Here is a 19,999-nt window from a genome sequence, read left to right on the forward strand (position 1 = left end):
CCTGGCATAAGAGCTGTAGGTCAGAAGGAGGCGGGGGTGGGGTGGGGTGGGGGGGACGCCCCCTTTTTACAGCCATGTGAAATTCTTCCAGAAAAACTGAGGAGGGGGACAGAGTAGGTGGGGGCTGGGTATGAGAGAAAAGGCTTTAGTCACTCTGTTAATTGCTCTCTTTTAGGTTAATTGTATCTTAATCGATACCAAAGCATCCTCCAGTAACGATGAAGTGGGCACATCTGACCCTAGAGCTGGACGCAGAGAGTCCCACAGGGACCTGTACGTTGAACTTGCACAAATGCAGACCCAGCATAGCTCTGCTGAGCACAGGCTGTGGTAATGAAAGTAGGAAATGAGAAGGATTTTTTGGGTCTATAACAGAAGGCTTTCCACCAGAAAATACAAACAGCCCCATCTAGTCCAATGTGCGTCAATGAAAAAAAGAAAAAAAGAAACAAAGTCTCGCCCTTACCAGGCGGTCTGAGAAACCTGACCACAGGACAAAAAGGGAATCCTGGGGGAGAAACACATTCGGGTGAGCCTGAAACAGCTATAAAACCTGATGGTGCTTTTAAAACTCTAGGAACACTGCGGCCAGCTTTGCAAGGTGCTACATGCAGCCATCACGCAAATAAAGGCTACAAACAAACCCAAGCCAAGATCTGTACACAGAGTATGGACGTAAAGCTGGGGAAGCTGCACGTACCTGGTAGCCAGGAACAGACCTGACTGCCTCCACGACAGCCAGGGACATCAGATGCTGGACAAATGGGATCCTCTGTCCCAGCCGGGACTTCAGTGGGATGGAGACCAGGAGGGTACACAGAGCACATCCCGGGGGGCTCAGCCATGCATTCTTTCCTCGCCCTGGAAAACAGGCCCCACCGGGAAAGCGGCCACTTTGCCACATGAACAGACTCAGATGCATGTTGTGCCAGAAAATGTGCTCGAGGACTCGGAGCCACACCCTGAAATGCGCCCCACCTGAATAATCCGGGACTGATTAAGACACTTGGGTATTCTGGGGTTAATAACAGAGGAGCTTTTCAAAGTCTGAAGCACTGTCGCTAACAAGTTTCCAATAATTAGCAGACTGTGCTGCCTCTGTGAGCATCTCATTTATGCTTTGATGATTCGAAGTCTCACTGTCAGACATCGCTGTCTAATTACCATATGGTGATGGAGGTGGAAACAGACAGGGGAAGCGGACTGGACCTGTAGTGGGCCAGGAGAGATCCGGGGAGCCCATTTTAGAAGTGATTCCCAGCGTGGTGATGGTCACGGAATCTTGTGAATATATTCAGAGCTGTACACTTTATATGGGAGAACAGTATGGTATGTGAAGTATAGCTCATACGTATTTAAAAAAAGGAAGCTGAATTGAAAATGTGATTCCTGATATGAACTCTCTGAGGTTGTTAGTTTTCTTAAAATAGAAGTCAGGAAAATAAAATAATCAAAATGGGAGGTATACCTAATCAAGGTTTTTCTATATCTTTTTTTAAGCAACCATATTGAGCCGCACAGCTTTTGACAAAATGATTTTTTTCTTTTTTATGTTCAAAAGACATGTTTGAGAGAAAGAAGCAGGAAACAGGGGATTCCTTATTTCTTTGCTTTCTCTGGGAGTTAAAAGCACATTTGGATCAGCCTGGCCCCAGCTGGGGGTAGAGGGGTAGCGACCCTGCACCTCCCGCATGACACGGGGAGCAGAACAGGCTCTGGCGAGCACAGATACATTCTGGGAGGATGTGGGCTCTTGCCTCGGAGCTCACTCTGCGACGGGCGCTGCTCGCTCGAGTGCCCCCCTCCATGCCAGTTCCAGCTCCACCTGGGGTGGGGGCTGGCGGATGAAGTCCCCTCCCTGTGACAGTATAGACACAAAGGGCCCGTCACAGAGACTCTCAGGAAAATAAATGTCTCTGTAACAGTTATGATTCACAAAGGGCAATGCCTAGGACGCATCAGAGAGAAGAATTTACAAGTCACAGTGAACCAAACGTTAAAACCATCAAGTGATTAACAAACAGCTCGCTTGGAGAGAATGCTTTAATTCTACTAAGGCCCAATCTTCTGATCAATTTCACTCCCTCTTCTTCCATTTGACCCGGGGGTGTGGGCATGAAAACAAACGACTTCTAATTCACGTCATCTCCATGATCAGCACACTCAATCAATCGGCTCTCTAGCCTCGAGAGTCACAGATTTTAGAAAACAGACACAGCAGAAACGATAATAAAAGATGACTGACCTTTGCCTTGTGTTTGTCGGCCTGCGATGGCTATTAAACCCATTTCCTGCGGCATCTCAAACATCAACCTGCAAACGGTGGGAAAGGCTGGTCAGCCAGAACAGGGCCAGGGGCAGGGGGACCCGCAGTGCAGGCAAGAGGGGGACACGGTGTCCACGCATCTGTGAATGTGGGGAAGGGATCGTGCCCCCATTGCCAGCCTCCGGGAACTGAAGTGGGGGCGGCACGTGTACCTGCCTGAGCTGTTATCCAGTTTATTTAAGACGTTGTTAGATTGTATTTCTTTGAAATATCCCATCAAGTTCTTTCTGATGTGGTGTCCCTTCTTCGAGTGACAACTAGCAATTCCTGACATTTGTTTCTACTTACAGTGTGTTTCTGTTCGAACACTAGAACATAATCATAACAGAAGTTTCTGATTATTCAGAAAACCAATATGGTGGCAATAAAGCTGTTTAAAAGATACACTCTCCCCTGAGAACTAATTATGTTTTAACTATAGTAAATAAATCTACACCTTCTGAGAACTCAGGAGAACCTTGGATCATTTTAGGCTTGAGTTCTGCTTTTAAAATGGTTTCATTTAAAAGAATACAAACTTCCCTTTAGGGGATAGGTAGAAAAGTGCCCTGTATCTCCACTAAACGCGGCAACTGTAACTTTTTTTCAGGAAAGGAAAGGAAAAAAAGCCCCACTCTGAGAATTTCCTCCCAGCTACATTCTATGGATTTTAACTCCACGTTAGGCAGTTTTTCTGCGCAGTCCCAGGTGCTGACCAAGTACTGAGCAGGCATAGTTCACGGTAGGATTTACTAAACAAAGCGTGCACACACACACACACACACCCACGTTTGCCCACTGTCAGTGCAGCTGCTGGGGCCTCTTTGAAATACTTTTTCGGGGAGGGAAGTGACAAGGGCATGGATGACAGAGAGATGGTGCTTCGTATAAACATGAAGTTTCTCACAATAGTTTCCAGGGTTCCATAGCCATCCTGTGCCGAGGGGACACAGCTCCAGAGACAAACCACGCTCTGAGCAGCTCTTCCTCCTCCCTCCAGGATCAAGGAATGGGGAGAACTTTACAAATGGTTAAGAGAAGAAAAATACGTAAAAGCAGAGAAAACCGACAGTGTCTCTCTGCATTCCTGGCTCGCAGAGCTGTGCCCTGGGGTGTGTAGTCCCCGGTAACGGGGAGCCCAGAAGACCCCTTTACTTGCTAAGAGCCTGGCCACGTCGGGCAGAGGGCTGGGCCGGGCCACAGGCACAGGGCTTTCCCGGCGAGCAGGCCGCCCGCCGTCCGTGTGCCAGGCCCACTTCCATCTCACATGAAATACAGCTGCAGACGTATTTCTCTTGGACACCATGAATAACCCATTGAGATCCACGGTGCCTAGACACCCTCGGGCTCCAAGAAGAAAGCGTCCTTTTCTTGTGTTGGACCGGCAGAGAGTCCTAAGAAGGAAGCTTTGTTCTTCGTGCGGGGAGGTAAATTGTCTTCTAGGAAGCTCTGCTTTTCTGGAGGGTCCCGGTAGCCCCTTCTTTACCTGAGCAAGGCTGTGGGCTCTCGGGGAGGGTGGCTAACAAAGTTTTCTGTGGGAAGTGGGGAGGATTTGGCATGTTGTGAGCAGATTGTGAAGGCTCGCTCCACGGCAGGCAATCTAGGATGTTCTTTAAATAGATAGTAGACAGTCATGTGCTATAGCCAGCGACGGTGATGGTGGAACGGGAGGTGGGCGGGGGGGGGGGGGCAGGGTTCAGAAACCAAACACAGACTTCTAGAACAAAGAGAAATGATTAAGGGAACATATGCACTAAACTGCTGGAGGTTTGGCAGCAGTTAACAGGGCATATTGATGAGAAGACTGGGTTTGTGCCGCCGAAGGCCAAGAGGAAACTCTGGGAGGAGGGAGACAAACGGGGGAAGGGGCCAGGGCTGAGCTGGAGACAACGGAGGCCGCCAGATTTATTTGTGCTATCTGAGATAACTCTGGGGGCCAAGCCACACGGCGCACGGGCAACAAAGAAGCATTTATGGACTGTGTAAATGCTGCATCTCTGAAAATGAAGTCGCTAGAGTTTGCTGTAGCAGAAAGGAGATACCACCATAAACGCGTTTCCATCCTGACTTGACGATGTTCTCACAAAGGGAAACAGAAAAAAAAAAAAAAAAGGAGGGGGTTACATAATGATTACCTCCCTGCCTCTGTATATTTTCTTTCCTTGTTGGCAAAGGCTGTGGAATAAAAGTCTTCTGTGAGTGGCAGCTGAGCGCGTTCACTGTAGTTACCAACTGGGCACGCAAGAAAAGCATTCTGTTTTTGTCTGAAACACCTGGAACACCTGGAATAAGGGTGCCTTTGCGAATGGGACAATGTCCTGGCCAGTTAGGTCCCAAGGACATCACGGCACCTACTGGGTGCTCTGCCAGTGGGATGGTGCTGAATTTCATGTGGTCACTAGAATAAAGCTTCAATAATTAAGACTAATCTAGAAGCCAGGCCAGGATGAAATAATGACAATTCTAAAGGAACAAAAATTTAAATTCAGAGCTGGTCAATCCACTTTGGGGACCTGAACCTAAGGAAATGGTCCATTCACCACAGAGCTATAAAAGTAAAAATTAGACTAATTCACAGTTGTTAAAAATGATAGTTACGGGCGGCAGGATGGCTCAGTTGGTTGGAGCGTGAGCTCTGAACAACAGGGTTGCCGGTTCGATTCCCACATGGGCAACTGAGCTGAGCCCTCACAACTAGATTAAAGACAACGAGCTGCCACTGAGCTTCCAGAGGGGCGGCCGGTGGCTCAGTTGGTTAGAACGCCAGATCTCAATAACAAGTTGCCGGTTCAATTCCTGCATGGGAGGGCAGGCTGCGACCCCTGCAACTAAAGATTGAAAACGGTGACTGGACTTGGAGCTGAGATGCGCCCTCCACAACTAGATTGAAGGACAAAGACTTGGAGCTGATGGGCCCTGGAGAAACACACTGTTCCCCAATAAAAAATTTAAAAAAATTTAAAAAGATAGTTATGAATACTATGCAGCAACACAGAAGAAACACTTGCAATAGAATGCAAAATAAAAAAGCAGCCTACAAAAAAATACGTACACTTTTATTCCAACTCTGTAAAATTCATTGAAAAGAGCGGGAGCAGGATTTGACAAAACCTTTTATTTTTAAACTTTTCTTTAAGATGATTAGTTAGCTTGAATTTTAAATTATCTTGAAAAATTTTTGGAGGGAAGCATGGTTTGTATGTTCAGATACAATATTTGTAATTAACTGTTCATAAATATTTCTAAAAGATCTGCTTTAAAAACAAATATGACAATAACAGTTATCTGTAGCACTATTTTAAGATAACCAACGAGTAATTAATGAGAAGAAATTCCGAAAACTAGTCTTTTCGTATGCAATGAGAACCTTAAAACTTTTATGCCTTCTGACTCAGTGACTATACTTTTAGGATTAAAGCCTAAGAAGTATTCAGATAGAGAAACAAAAGAATTCCGGGGCACAACTATTCATCACAGCATTACACTGTGAAAAATCAGAATAATACCAGCAGTCTGATAGAGGAATGGGAAAAAAAAAAAATCACAGCATCCCTCAAGAAAGAGTTATTTCACGTAGCCTCAGTGACACATGTTAAGGCAAACTGGACACCGTCAGGTCATTTAATCAGGATGCAAAGCCGATGGACAGCATGGCTCCAGTGATGTTTTAAGACATACTTTTTAAAATGGTTAGGACACATAACGAAATACTAACTGTGGTTAAAATTATCATATAATTTTGCCTCCCCCTTCTGGACAGAACCACTGCTAATATGTGTGCTTCTTATTAAAAATATACATATTCTTTTAGACTTTTTCCCCATTTAAAAAAATACACATACGAGATATATTTTATAAAATAAGTGTCTGACAACTGGAAAAATTCCTTATCTGACGTTGCTGACACAGTTATGCACATTCTTCTCACGTTGATGATTAAAAAGGAAGGCTTAAAAACAGCATCAATGGCCCCGTTTATGTGGCTATGTATTCCTATGTGCATTTATAGAAGAACACAGGACAGATATTAACCACGGGTATCGCCAGAAGGTGGAGGCAGAATTATATGGTAATTTTAGCATCTTCTTCATGTGGTTTTATGTAATCTCTGGGTGGTAAAATTTCAGTAGTTTTTATTTTCTTTATACTTCTCTGCATTTTCCAATACTCTTACACGTGGAATACATTCATTTTTATAACCAGGGAATATGCTATGAACAAAAAGATTTATGAAACCCAACTTTTCCGTGAGTAGGTTCAGCGCTCATCCATCAGCTCTCTTCTCCTTTCCAAGAGGTCACAGATTCACAAGGCAAAGGCCGCCAACTGTCTGAGCTTTCACAGGCTCACTGTACAAAGCCTCCTCTCACTCACACGACACATGACACATGTATGGCCGTGCCTGTGCCTTGCACTGGATGCCTGGTAGAGTGTGTGGCCTGTAGAAAGGTGGTAGGCTGGGTGCTGGTTCTGATCCTCGCACACACGGCCTCTGGGCTGGGGAGACCATGTACACGAGGCTGCCAGCCTCCTATCTGAGTCTGCGAGCCACATGGTTTGTTGTGACTCTTGGACCTTGCAGTCCCTGCCCCAAAGCAGCCATAGATAACATGTCAATGAGTAAGTGTGGCTGTGTTTCAACAAAACTTTATAGACACAGAGATTTCCATTTCACATAATGTTCATGTGTTCCAATATAGTACTTTTTAAAATTACTACTTTATTTTTTGAGCGGCTTTAGGTTTACAGGAAAACTGAGCAGAACGTAGAGTTCCCTTCCCATGCTTCCCAAACCCCCCCATTTCCCTACTATTAACATCTCATACATTTGTGATAACTGATGAACCAATGTTGATACATGATTATTAACTAAAGTCTATAGTTTAATATCAGGGATCGCACTTGGTATTGTGCAGTTTTATGGGTTTTGACAAATGTATAATTCCGTGTATTTACCATGACGTGCCATACAGGACAGTTTTACTGCCCTGAAAATGCCCCGTGCTTCACCTATTCAACTCTCTTTTCCTCCCCAAATCCTTGGCAACCACTGATCTTTTTACTGTCTCCATGGTTTTGCCATTTCCAGAATGCCATATAGATTTTATTCTTAAAATATTTTTTTCCAAACATTTAAAAATGTAACAAACATTCCAAGCTCATTAGTGGTACAAAAACTGGCAGCAGGTCAGATTTGGCCTGAGGAACACAGTTTGCCAACCCCTGATCTCCAGGATTTATTCAAATTTCATTCTAATACTATGGCCTTGATAACACAACACAATCTCCTTTATGGATTAGGATCTAATCCAGAATCATCTGCTGCATTTAGTTGTCATGTCTCTTCTAATCTGCTTCAGTTCTTACTTAGTCTTACATTGTCTCTCAAGATCTAGACATTTTTTGAAGAGTGTTAAGACATTACAGTTATTTTGTAAAATGTCCTTCAATTTAGGAGATCTGAAATCTCATGATTAGACTCAGGTTAGCAGTTAGGGCAGGAACACACGCAAGTCAGTTACCAAGGATACCCATTGTATCCTTCTCAGCACGAGGTACCTGGAGGCACACACTGGTGCCTTGTCCCAGCATTGGTGAGTTACCTTGGTCCACTTGGTAACGGCTGCGTGTGCCAGGTTTTCCCACTGTGAAGTTACTGTTTTTCCATTGTAATTGATTAGTACTTGTGGGGAGATAAATATCACGCTTCTCATACAATTTAGTCTACCGGTTTTAACATCTGTGGATGAGTCTTGCTTGCATCAATTATTTATTTGATGATTGCCAAGCAGTGATTTTTCTGATTCCATCATTTCTTTCATATTGGGATGCTCCTGGTTGGGATGCTACTATAAGGAAGAGCGGTTTCTTCTCCCCCGACGTATTTCTCTAATTATTTATATCAAAATGGACCTACGGATTCTTACACAACACATTACATACTCTGTTATCATTATTTATTTTGAAGCCCCAGATTCGACAAGTGGAAGCTCCTTCAAGCTGGTTCCTGTGTCCTACTGACACGTCCCTCTCATCTTTCAGCATTTCCTTACTTTCCAGCATAAGAACACGTTCCAGGCTCTTTCTGAACTTTGTCAGCCCCTAGAATCAGCCATTTCTCCAAGGAGCGCTAGTTCCTTTTGGGGGGGGAATGGTATTTATAAAACAAATCTGAGTGCTAGGAAAAAGCTAGAAAATGTGTTTTCCTTCCTTCCTTCCAGCTTTCCTCCCTCCCTCCCATACATCCATCTACCTTAAAAACTGTTTCTGCATAGCCTCGCCACCAGAGCATGATGTCACTGAAAACTCCAATTCCAATCCAAGACCACAAGGTTTATTCTAGTCTCCCCTTTCTATATTTGTAACTTCCTTCTCCAATAATGGGAAATCTGGCTCCCATTATCTCAAATATATTTACTTATTTGCTCAATACTGTAAGACACAGAAAGTGGTTTCAGAATTGCTGACCCATGCTACTGTGAAAAACAAACTTACTGAGGAGGGTTCAGTAGTTATCTACAGCTCTTTTTTTGTCTTTAGCCTGAGGGTATATAGTAAATATTGTGTTTCAAGGTTCCTTGGGCTTGTTCCTTTTGCTTTCACTTTAGTGTGGTTATGTCATTCATCTGAAAAAAGGTTAGGCTTAATTGTACTTCTGTATTCCATTACAGGGTTCACCCTCCAATTCTTGTTTCTTTTTTCTTTTTAACTTGGATCCAAGTCCGCACGGTACAGAAAAGCATGCTCTGGGAACTGTCACACTCCTGCACCCGCCCCTTCTACCTACAGATCTCCCCTGCCTTTCCTCCTTTCTGTAAATAACGATTCAACCAATCTCGCTAGTTTCTGGTTTATTCTGTCTGTGGTTTTTTTTTTTCCTGCACAAATGAACAGACAGATGCCTATTTTCTTATTTCTCTTTCTTCCTTACAGAAAGTTACCATTTTGTAGATACTCCTTTGCTTTTTGTTTTTCTCACTTACTATAACCTGGAAACATTCTTTATAAGTTCAGAGAGCTCTTCCTCATTCTTCTCTACAGCTGAGTAGTACCCATTGTGTCAATGAAGCACAGTTTATTCAACCAGTCCTTTGTGCAGAGGCATTTAGGTGGCGTCCAAAATGGCAACGTAGTGAACCCCTTGTTCACATGCAGTTTTGTATCGTTGGAGGTGTATGTTCAGGATGAATTCCTAGCAGTGGGATGCTGGGTCAGAAGGAAAATGTGTATGCAGCCTTGTTGGATATTGCCAGACTCCCTTCCATGATGAGTGAACCAGCCGTGGATGGGATGTCTGTTTCCGTGTAGTCTCGCCAATAGAGCATGATGTCACACTTTTTTAGTTTGTGCCAATCTGATATGTGAGAGATGATATTTCAGTGTAGTTGTAATTTGCATTTCTCTTATATGTGAGGCTTTCATATGTTTAAGGGCCATTTAGTGTCAATTACCTGTTCGTGTCTTTTGCCTATCATTAAGAAGAGTTCCTTACATATTAGGGAATATTAGTGCTTTATCTGTGTTATCTTGCCAATATTTTCTCCCAGTTTGTTGTTTGTCTTTTGATTTTGTTTATGGTGTTTTTTATCATGCAAATTTTTATTTTTATTTTTATGTTGTCGAATGTATCAACCTTTTCTTTTACTGTCTCTTGTTTCCGTGTCATTCAGAGCTTTCCCTTATACCCAAGTATAAGGAATTCATCTACTTGTCTCTAGTACTTAAAGAATATCACTTTTTCAATTTAGATTGCTGATCCATTTGGTATTTATTTTTATGTATGGTGAAAGGTAGAGATCTGATTCTATCTTTTTCCTCAAATGTCTATCAAATTGTCCCAGGACCATTTCTTTCTTTTATTTTCTTTTATTAGTTTTGGGTGTACAAAACAATGCAATAGTTAGACATTTCACCCCTCACAAAGTGATAACCCCTCCCCCAATCTACTACCCCTCTGACATCATACGTATCTTTTACAATTCCATTGACTCTATTCCCTAAGTTATACTCCATATTCTGTGACTATATATATATATATACACACACACACACACACACACACACACACACACACGTGTGTGTGTGTGTATATATATATATATATATATTATTATAGTTGACATACTGTAGTATTCAGCTTCAGCTTCAGGTGTACAGTGCAGTGGTCAAGCATGTACACCATCCATGAAGTGGTCTCCCTAATAAGACAAATACTCATCTGACAACCTACAAAATCTTTACAACATCATTGATTATATTCCCCAAACTGTCTTTCCCCGTGGCAATATTGTAGTTACCAATTTGTGCGTCTAATCCCTTTCTCTTTTCCCTCACCCCACCCCCTTCTCTTCTAGCAACTATCAGTTTTTCCTCTATATTTCTGAGACTATTTCTGTTTACTTTGCTCATTTATTCAGTTCTTTAGATTCCACAGATAAGTGAGATCATATGGTATTTGTCTTTCTCTGACTGACTTATGTCACTTAGCATAATGTTCCCTAGGTCCATCCATATCATTGCAAATGGTTAAGATTTCATTCTTCTTTATAGCTGAGTAATGCTCCACTGTATAAATGTACCACAGTTTCCTCATCCTGTCACCCAGGACCATTTCTTAACAAATCTACCTTTGGCCTAGGAATCTGAGATGCCCCCTTTATTATACACTAAATTACTATATGTGCTCAGGTCTATTTCTGGACTTTCTACTCCTTTCTGTTGGTCTCTCCATTTACTCATGTGCCAATATCACACTGTTTTAATTATAGAGGTTTAATAGTATGTTTTAAAGTCTCGCAAGACTAGTACCATCCATGGCTTTACATGGCTTTACTTTTCCATTGTTTTCCTAGCTATTCTTGCATATATACTTTTCCAAATGAACTTTAGCATCTACTTGTCTAGCTTAATGATTTTAAAAAACCAACCACCTTCATGGTGTTTTTGTACAAATGCATTAAATTTATAAATTAACTTGGGGAGAACTGACATCTTTGTGATGTTGAATTGTCCTGCCTATGAGCAAGGGGTGTCTTACATTTGGTTCAAGTTTACTTTTGTGTCTTTCACGCGTGTCTTAAAGTTACCTTATGCAAATTTGAACGTTCTTTTGTTAAATTGATTCTTAGGTATTTTATCTTAGTTGTTTCTATTATAAATCATACCCTAATATCCTTTACTGGTTATTGTTTGTGTATACAAAGACTATTGACTTCTGCATAGTAATTGTATATCCTGCACCCTGACTAATTCTCTTACTGCCTGACTGCATCACGATTTTCTAAGGTTTCCCAGATACACTGTCATATCACCAGCAGATAGTTTTCCTTCCTTTTCAATTATGTCTCTAATTGACTTCTCTTGTCTCTTTGGATTGGCTAATATCATCAGCACAATGTTAAATAGAAGTGGAGATAGTGGACATCCTGGCCTTATTTCTGATCTTGGTGGAACCCTTACTTGTTAGGGCTCTACCACTATGTAAGATGCTACCTGTAGGACTCACACACACACACACACACACACACACACACACACACACACACTCATGTTAAGAAAATATCCATTAATTTCTATTTTTTGGAATGTATTTATGAAGATAGGCAGTTAAATTTAAAACAACGCTTTTCCAGCATCTATGAAGATAATCATATGCTGTTTCTCCTTCAGTCAATTAATATATTAATGAATTAATATATCTATAATATATTAGTTTAGTTTTTCTAATATTGAACCAACCTTGCATTCCTGGAAAAAAATATTTGATCATGATGTACTACATTCTGTATGTGGTGTTAGATTCTGTTTATTAATATTTACTATTTCTGAATAACTCAGAAGTTATACTGGTCTGTAATTTTCTGTATTGTCTTTATAGATTTAAGTATCAACATCATTTACTCCATTAAAAAGAACTTGAAGTTTTTCTTCCATTTTCTATGAGTCCATGCTGTTTTCACTGAAGTACTGCCTCCAATAAGACTAAAAAGAAGTTTCAGCCAACGATCTTATAGGGCAATTCCAAGGTAAATGTTTTTGATTTCCTCTAGAAATGGCTTTAGTCCTCACGGTCTGCATCAAATGTCTTTACACCCACAGCTCTGGGTGAGCTTTTTGCAATTCCTGGGGAATATGTCATGAGTCACATTCACATGGACGGAGTTCAGGAATTTGTGCCCAAGAACCTGAGTCGAGGCTTCACTTTCACCCCCAGAAAGACAGTCAGGCTGGAAGGACATTAGACCTTTTCGGGAAGGTATGGACCACGTCTGGTAGAGTTCGGCCAGAACGACCAGGGTTTTTGACATCCCACAAAGCATTCCTCATGTTTATGAAGAAGACAGGAGTCATAGAGGAACTGTTTTAGGACACCTCAATCATCTCCATTAAAACTTCAGAAAAAAGTGAGAACATATTTAGATGTTTTACACTCAGTTTTAAGAAATGACTCCGTCATTGCTAGGAACCAGCAAGCGCAACAAATGTAGGGTCTTGACCATAGAATCAAGGTCACAGAATCTGCCTCTGGGGCTAGGACCTCTAACAATGTTGCACGTCAGAACCACATGTGGAGTTTTAAAAACAAAACAAATAGATGCTAAGGCCCATCTTAGTCCCACTGAATCCCAATCTCCAGAGCCAGAGCTTGCGTCTGTCCTAAGCGATTAGAATACAGCTGGTCCAAAGGCTGACGTTCTGAAACCACTGCATCCAAAGCTATTTCTCAATACATTCTAAAAAACTGTATTTTTTGAAAACTCCTTTGCACTACAACATCAAGGAGCCAATAATTCTCCTCTGGCCACCACGACTGCTGAAAATAAAGTATTGTATTCTTTTCATGTCCTCTAGGGTAATACAGAAACAGTCCCACAAATGGAGAGATTTTATTTTCTAGAGCTCAGGTGACGATTGGTAGTTGAGAAAAAGGAAAAAAGGGAGAAAGGAATAAGAGATTGGCAGTGGGACAGAAAGTATATGCCTGAGAGGGCCACTGTGCCCAAGAGCACGACTTAGTGATGCCCAAGTTCCCTGTTAGTGTTCTGTCCCCTTAGAGTGGCTTCATTCAGTCACCAGATGTCAGGTCTGTAGTTTTTAGCCCCATGCAGCACGCCAAGGGCTGGGTCGCGCTCTCTCTCTCTCTCTCTCTCTCTCTCTCTCTCACACACACACACACACACACACACCAGTCTTGACCGCTACCTCAATATGACAGTCTTCCAACAGTCAGTACACCAGCCAACACGGCACCGTTTTCCCACTCACTCGACAATTTCTCCAAGGCCTTGTGAACTAATTAATGGATGAGCCATGCTATCTGCAACTATAGGTAAAGAATGGGATCTTCGGGTCCTCAGAAGGTACCACAAAGTTCAAGCCTGCATGTAACATTAACTGAACACCTGACCATGTGCTGGGCCCTCGGTGTCAGCGATTTTCTCACTTAAACACTCCAGCGATTCTCGTGATGGTCACTGCCACGTGGTCTCACGTGACTAAGGAGGAAGCAGAGGTGACACAGGTTAAGGAGCCCAGCGAGGTCCCAGAACACTTAATCAGGGTTGCCTAGGGCCGAGCCCCACTTCCTGAGTCGCTACCAAAGAATATCTTCCTTTATCAAAACCAGATTTGAAGGTAGACATGCCACCATCCTCTTAAAATGCTTTTTCTAGTTGTGTAAATTTGAAGGTCCTGGGGCTTATACATTTTCTGGAAAGTTATGAAAAGGTAGGCCCAAAAAGTAAAATCAAAATGGGGTTCTTCCATTTTTTAACAACGGAAATAAAGTTATCTTAAAGTTTTAAGAATTAGACGCCACGCCACTTGTGCCAAAGTTCATTAGCCCTGACTTCTGTGCCTGAGTGGGTGTCTTCCTGGCTCTCTACATGTTCTTGTTTCGAATATGCCCATCACTCCTCACCCAATTACATAAACTACTATAAGAAGCAGTTTCGTTACCTACAGAGCCCAGGGGCTGCTGAAACATCTGGGCAGACAAAGCAACACGAAGGTAATGAATTTCTTCCTCTAGAAGGGAAGCTCCACCCTGAGGGAGGACCACTCAGGCCCTCGCCGGGCTCTTTCTTTCCACCCCAATAGAGCTGCTGCTTCAAGGGTAATTATGAGGAAGAATTTCCTGCCCCTGCCAGCTGGCCTCAAAACCATTGCTTCTTTCACCACCTTGCTGCCCTGGGTATCACCCTTCCCCCTTCCGTCTCATGGCTCAGACCTCTCTCCAGAGGCTTCCTTGCACCCCACCCTGCCAGAGATCAAGCAGCATGCCAGAGCTTGTTTGACCAGAAAGCTTAGCACCAGCTTAACTCTTCACTCAGTGGGACAAGGGGCCTCTTTCTTTAATGCAGGGCTTTGCTCCATGATATGCTGGGTTTATGGCCCCCACGAACTAAACCTGGTTCAGAATCCAGTTCTATAAAGATTTTCGTTCAAATGGTTATTTCCCAATCACCCCTCCCCAATTCTATTTTCTACCCAATTCTGTTGCCCCTTGAGGCTGGCTTATGGTCAGGCTTTGTCCTGGCAGGACATTCTCTGTCCTGCGTCCTTACTGAATTCTTTAGTTGTTTCAGTTAGTTTCACCATTGATTCTCTAAGGTTTCCCACGCATACCGTCATATCTACTTGCAGACATAGTTTTACTTCTTTTTCAATTTGTAACCTGTAATTGACTCTCCCATCTATTTGAAATGGCTGATATCTCTAGGATGATGTTAACAGAAGTGGAGCGTGGGCATCCTGGCATTGTGCCTGGTCTCCGTGGAAATGTTCTTAGGGCATCCCCAGTAAGTGGGCGCTAGCTTTACGACTCAGTGGAGCTGCCAACATTGCACTTCGGTCTCCACTCTCACCGATTCTCCAAGGGGCTCAGGAAAATACTATATCCTCTCTTGCCCTTGCAGGCCTGGGAGGACGGGGCAAAGGATTCCCTCTGCGGCTAGTCCTGGGGACGCCCCCAACGCAGGTATGGTCCTGTCACCCTGTCCTCACCCCATAAGCTAGCCCTTCATCTCAAGGGGATGCTGTCTGGCTCTGATGACCGCAAGTACTGACCGTGGGCCCACCAAAGGCAGAGGGAAGTGCAGTGCCCGAGACCCTATTTCAATAAGAAACTAGTGTGCAAAAAGGACACTGAACACAGATGAAAAGTCAGCTTTTCCTGGGGTTTCCTGAAACCCTTCTCTCCTGGGATCTTTGTCTTCAGCCTGCCTTTTCCTGCCCCTTTAAAAAGAAAGTACTTCCCATTTGTTAATTTTTGAGAGTTTTTATTGCCCTTTTATTTTGCTTGACATTTTATAATCAATCTTCTGTATATGTTTATATATGCTTTTCTATTTAAACTTTTTTTTAAAATCTAAAAACCATAGTACCATACCGCCAAAGGTGTCAGGAAACACGCTCAAATAAGGACGGGCTCCAAAGACGGCTCTGCCAACAAAATGCCAGTAAAATCTGAAACCCAGGTTCAGACACACTGGGAATGGTCCAAAATTTAAAACTTAAAGAACTTCTTTATTCCAGTAAATCAGCTTCCCTGCGAATACCATCAAAATCCTATGTTTTAATGAGTGAGGGAATATCAGAGGAAGGGGTGGAGAAGGAAAGGATTTGGACGAGTACAAAATTTAATTTAAAAACTATTATAGAAGTTTAATTTCCCCCTCCCCCAACCAAATACATAAATCTTTTCCATGCATTTTCTTTGTTTCATTTTTCTTTAAAAATTCTTTCAAAAAGGCATCCTGAATCATCTGAAACAATGACAGAGAAAGTCACAGGGCAGGGACTAGTGACGGCTAGTCCTGGGGATGGTGGTGGCAGTTTTTAACAAGAAGTATTTATATGCTAGATTCTAATTAATTAAAATACCACATTTGCACCACGAGAGAATGCAAACAAATCTTAAGGAAAGTCGAATTCTCACTGAACGTTTAGTCAAACCAGGGAAAGGACTTGGACAGGAACAATGGTCAGCAGTAGAAGGCTGAAGGGTCCTTAAAAGACTTACGTAGAGACAATCCGATGGGGTCAGAGCTCAGAGGGAGTCAGCTCACTTCACAGGGGTGGGGTGGGGGGTTCAAGGCACAGCAAGCCCTGAATTGCGTCTAAGAAGTGAACACGTGTGGAAGAATGCTTGGCTTTGTTCATCGCTTCATCTACATACCGCACTGCATTCAACCACCTTTCAGAGCTGGAACTTATCAGGGCCAAGAAGAACTGAGCAAATCCCAGGAACACAGATCACTCCGATTTTTCGGTGGGCGATGTTTGTGTGCACGTGCACGTTGGTTTGTCTAGGACACTGTCACTTCTACTCCAAGTCCCATGCAACTCCGTTTTGGATGCTCTTCCAAGAGCATTCCCCAGGGCCACGATGGGATGAGGCACCACTTTAATCGTTACCAGGAAACTGGCAACTCAGCACCTACTTTTTGGGGGAGTGCTGGGCCCCACTAGCTCCATCCAGCACCACCACCATTCAGCAGGCACGCGCTCCATCCAGAGGGTTCTGGGACCCTCTGCCACAACAGGGGCGGCAGGAAGCCCAGTGCAGGTGCCTTCCTGGGGCTCCCCTGAGGGGTTACATGCTATGCAGACTCCCCCTCCATCTCCTCAGAGATAAATTTTACCCCTTAATCTCACTTGGCTTCATGCGGAATAACTGCATCATCCTGCATGGGCACACCCTGGCAGAGCACCTGGCACACTGTGGGCATCTAGTTAATGTCAGTTCCTCCCTCGTTTCCTCTCCATGATCAAACTGACGTGATGGAAGGAATGAAAAGTCTTCATGGTGGTCGGTATCTGTTCTAGGGGCGGACAGCTCTCACCTTCCAGATTAGGTCATTTTACAACAGGGCATACTTCAGCCTTGTCTGAGGTCCTCTATCACAGCATATTCTGAAAAAAGAGGAATTAATCACCTCATGTGGCTGTAAGGAATAAGAGAAAAGACCTACTAGGAGAACACCCAGGAAAGCTAGCAAGTGCTATGCCGATACTGGTGGTTGTTACCCTCTCCTGGCCGACAACCAGGACAGAAGCTGCCTCTGTCTGGGACCACCCACCCGAAGGGGGTCAGTGCTCCTGGAGGAAATGTCACTGTCTTTTGCTTATTTCCGTTGCTTGTCATCCCTCTGGCTGGCTTGAGTTTGATCCTAGCTTTCTTCCGTTTCCATTTTGCTGCAGTGCTCCACTCCGTCAAGCACCTAGAAAACTGTTCAATGACCCCTCCCCAGAAAAGATGAAACGGTGGCATTTCCCGGAGATGGCACTTTGTCTTCCTGAAGCTGTACTGTGCACGCATCCCCCATGCACCCAGGCTAAATACTGGGACAAGTGTCCTGCAGAACCTGACGACCAGACACAGCTGGTGAGACCGAGGGGCAGAGCTCACTACGGCAGCCGCGTGCTGTGTTCACAGAGCCAAACGGCACAGCACAGCCACCCTCGGTCAGCTGAGGGACCTGGTGGGATCTCCAGCAGAACGTGGGGACTGACATACTTACTGCTAAATGCTGTCCCAGTGAATGACCCTCATAAAGCCAAGAATAGTAAACAGAGCTTAACATTCTAATGAAATCAAGATTGCCGGGTGTACTTTCACAAAATGAAACTGCCTGGAACTTCTCATAATGCTTTTTACGATAAGCATTAAAATGCGAGGAGGAAGATGAAAGTTCCTGCTACAGACCAGGTCTGTAATGAGGGGCAGAGGAGGGCTTGTGGGCGGGGCTGCGAGAGAGGCGTATGCGCTGCATTACGGTTGGAGATTATTATAGAAAATGAGTGTGTTATTAAAAGGATCCTGCAGTTATAAAAACTCAAAGGAATTTTTAGTGAGGATGAATAACTTCTTTGGTAAAGATGAATAACTCATTATTATAATACGCTGGCGCACAAGGGAACCCATGTACGGTCACCCCATTTCCTACAGACTGGGGTGCAGTCATATACTGGAGGTCTTTAACCGCCAGTAGTTGGATTTTTTTTTTTGGTAGGGCACTTTGTGTGTGTGTGTGTGTGTGTGTGTGTGTGTGTGTGTGACTGTCAAGATCAGGAACACATTCTTTGATTAAGAAAGTTCTAGTAGGTATGAGAGTCTCTCCAGTTAGTAAATGAGTACCTTCATTATCCTACTAGAATAAGGCAACAAAATGACTATCTACAGCCTCATAAGCCAGCGGACACGATTTGTTCTTACTTCTTAAAGAGTATACACCACCTCCTACACTTAATGTCACAAAGAGAATGAAATCGGAGTCAGACAACTCTAGTCTGATGGGGTGGCAAAACATTACTTAAATGCATTCAATTAATTAAAATTGTGCTAGAATGTGACTTCAGGCTTGAACTGCTCAAGTAATTCAAACATTTTCCCAATAACTTTGTTTGTGCCCATAAACAAAGGAAATTCCAATTTAATCTCTGTCCACAGAATCATAAATTTTAAATCAGTGAAGGCCAAAATAACATTTCCTTTACCGTGGTCAAAAGTATGTAGGATATTTGATTTAGAAAAGTAATTGTGCTACAGATACTTTGGGAAATATTAATGAAAGATGTCATCGTTCATCCTGACACAGCTATTATCACTTGTCCATTTTTCCTAGTTCTTTTCCAGATGCATGTTTTAGGATTTTAATCTATGAGCTATTAATTTATTTTAACCTGCTTTTTAATTGATCTGAGCATTTCTCATATTGTTAGTCTTTCTGTTGATGGGTAATAGTCCACTGAAGGACTGTACACAACGTATTTAATTGTAAATCTTCATGAGTATGGGTTTTCCTGTATATCTGAGTATTTCTTAAGAACAGATCACCAGTAGTAGGACGACTGGGTCAAAATGTACCCTTCGTATGCTTCCTAACGCCTCCTATGGAGTTGCTTTCAAAAGGTTGTTCCAAAGTACACTCCCATCAAGGTTTAAACAAGGGTTTAAGAAGAGTACCTGTTTCATTATATCCTCGCCTGTCTTGGATAGTGTCATTTTAAAGAATCACGTTATTTGTTTGGTTTTTTGCTAATTTAGTGAGTGAAGAGTGTTCAATGCATTGCCAAGGATTATAAAGTAGGGTCCTATGATATTATCTTGGTTCCTATATTCAGAGTAAAGACATAACAATAATTACAAAGTGTGTGTATGTGTGTGTGTGTGTGTGTGTGTGTGTGTGTGTATTCTGCATTTGGCTGCCTTTCTCAGAGTCTTATGTTTCCACTCACCCACAGAGAAAAATCCAGAAGGCAGAAAGAAGACTCCGACATGATCTGTCAAGACTCAGACAGCAAGGGGGCTTCCCTACACTGGAAGATTGGGTAGGCCATATGACCCCGCTAGCAGGGTGTCCTTTCAGCCAGCCTGCAGAGCATTGGAGTTTCCGAAAAGCAGGAGATGGCACAATTTCGGTGTTCTCTCCATTTAAAAAAGTTGTGATGTTGGCAGAATTCTCTTATGCCATTCCATTCACCATCATTGCCCATCTGTGTTGATTTGGCACTTGTGTGGCTTCTGATTCTTTTTAAAGCAAAGAATGAGGGTGTTGTATAGTGTGCTTTGTCAACAGAATAAAATGAAATAAATTAAGGTGTGCCTTAGTTTGAGCTTACTTGTAGCTACAGTGGGTTAAATATGCCTAGCATGAATCATAATAGAAATGATTTCACACGGGGAAATTA

General features: G+C 43.0%; 1 protein-coding gene across 5 annotated transcripts in view; it reads right to left on the minus strand.

The window, feature by feature from the left end:
• HLCS (holocarboxylase synthetase) overlaps nucleotides 1–19,999 on the minus strand; it is a 213,925-nt gene that overhangs the window by 36,323 nt on the left and 157,603 nt on the right. For all 5 annotated transcript variants that reach the window (XM_033127384.1, XM_033127412.1, XM_033127403.1 and 2 more), the window contains exons 7-8: nucleotides 2,246–2,313; nucleotides 701–861 (exon numbers count right to left, since the gene is read on the minus strand). In XM_033127384.1, coding sequence (XP_032983275.1) covers nucleotides 701–861; nucleotides 2,246–2,313 — 229 coding nt within the window. The remainder of the gene's footprint in view (nucleotides 1–700; nucleotides 862–2,245; nucleotides 2,314–19,999) is intronic.

Source organism: Rhinolophus ferrumequinum, chromosome 2 (assembly GCF_004115265.2).
Source record: "Rhinolophus ferrumequinum isolate MPI-CBG mRhiFer1 chromosome 2, mRhiFer1_v1.p, whole genome shotgun sequence".
NCBI classification, from domain to species: Eukaryota; Metazoa; Chordata; class Mammalia; order Chiroptera; family Rhinolophidae; genus Rhinolophus; species Rhinolophus ferrumequinum.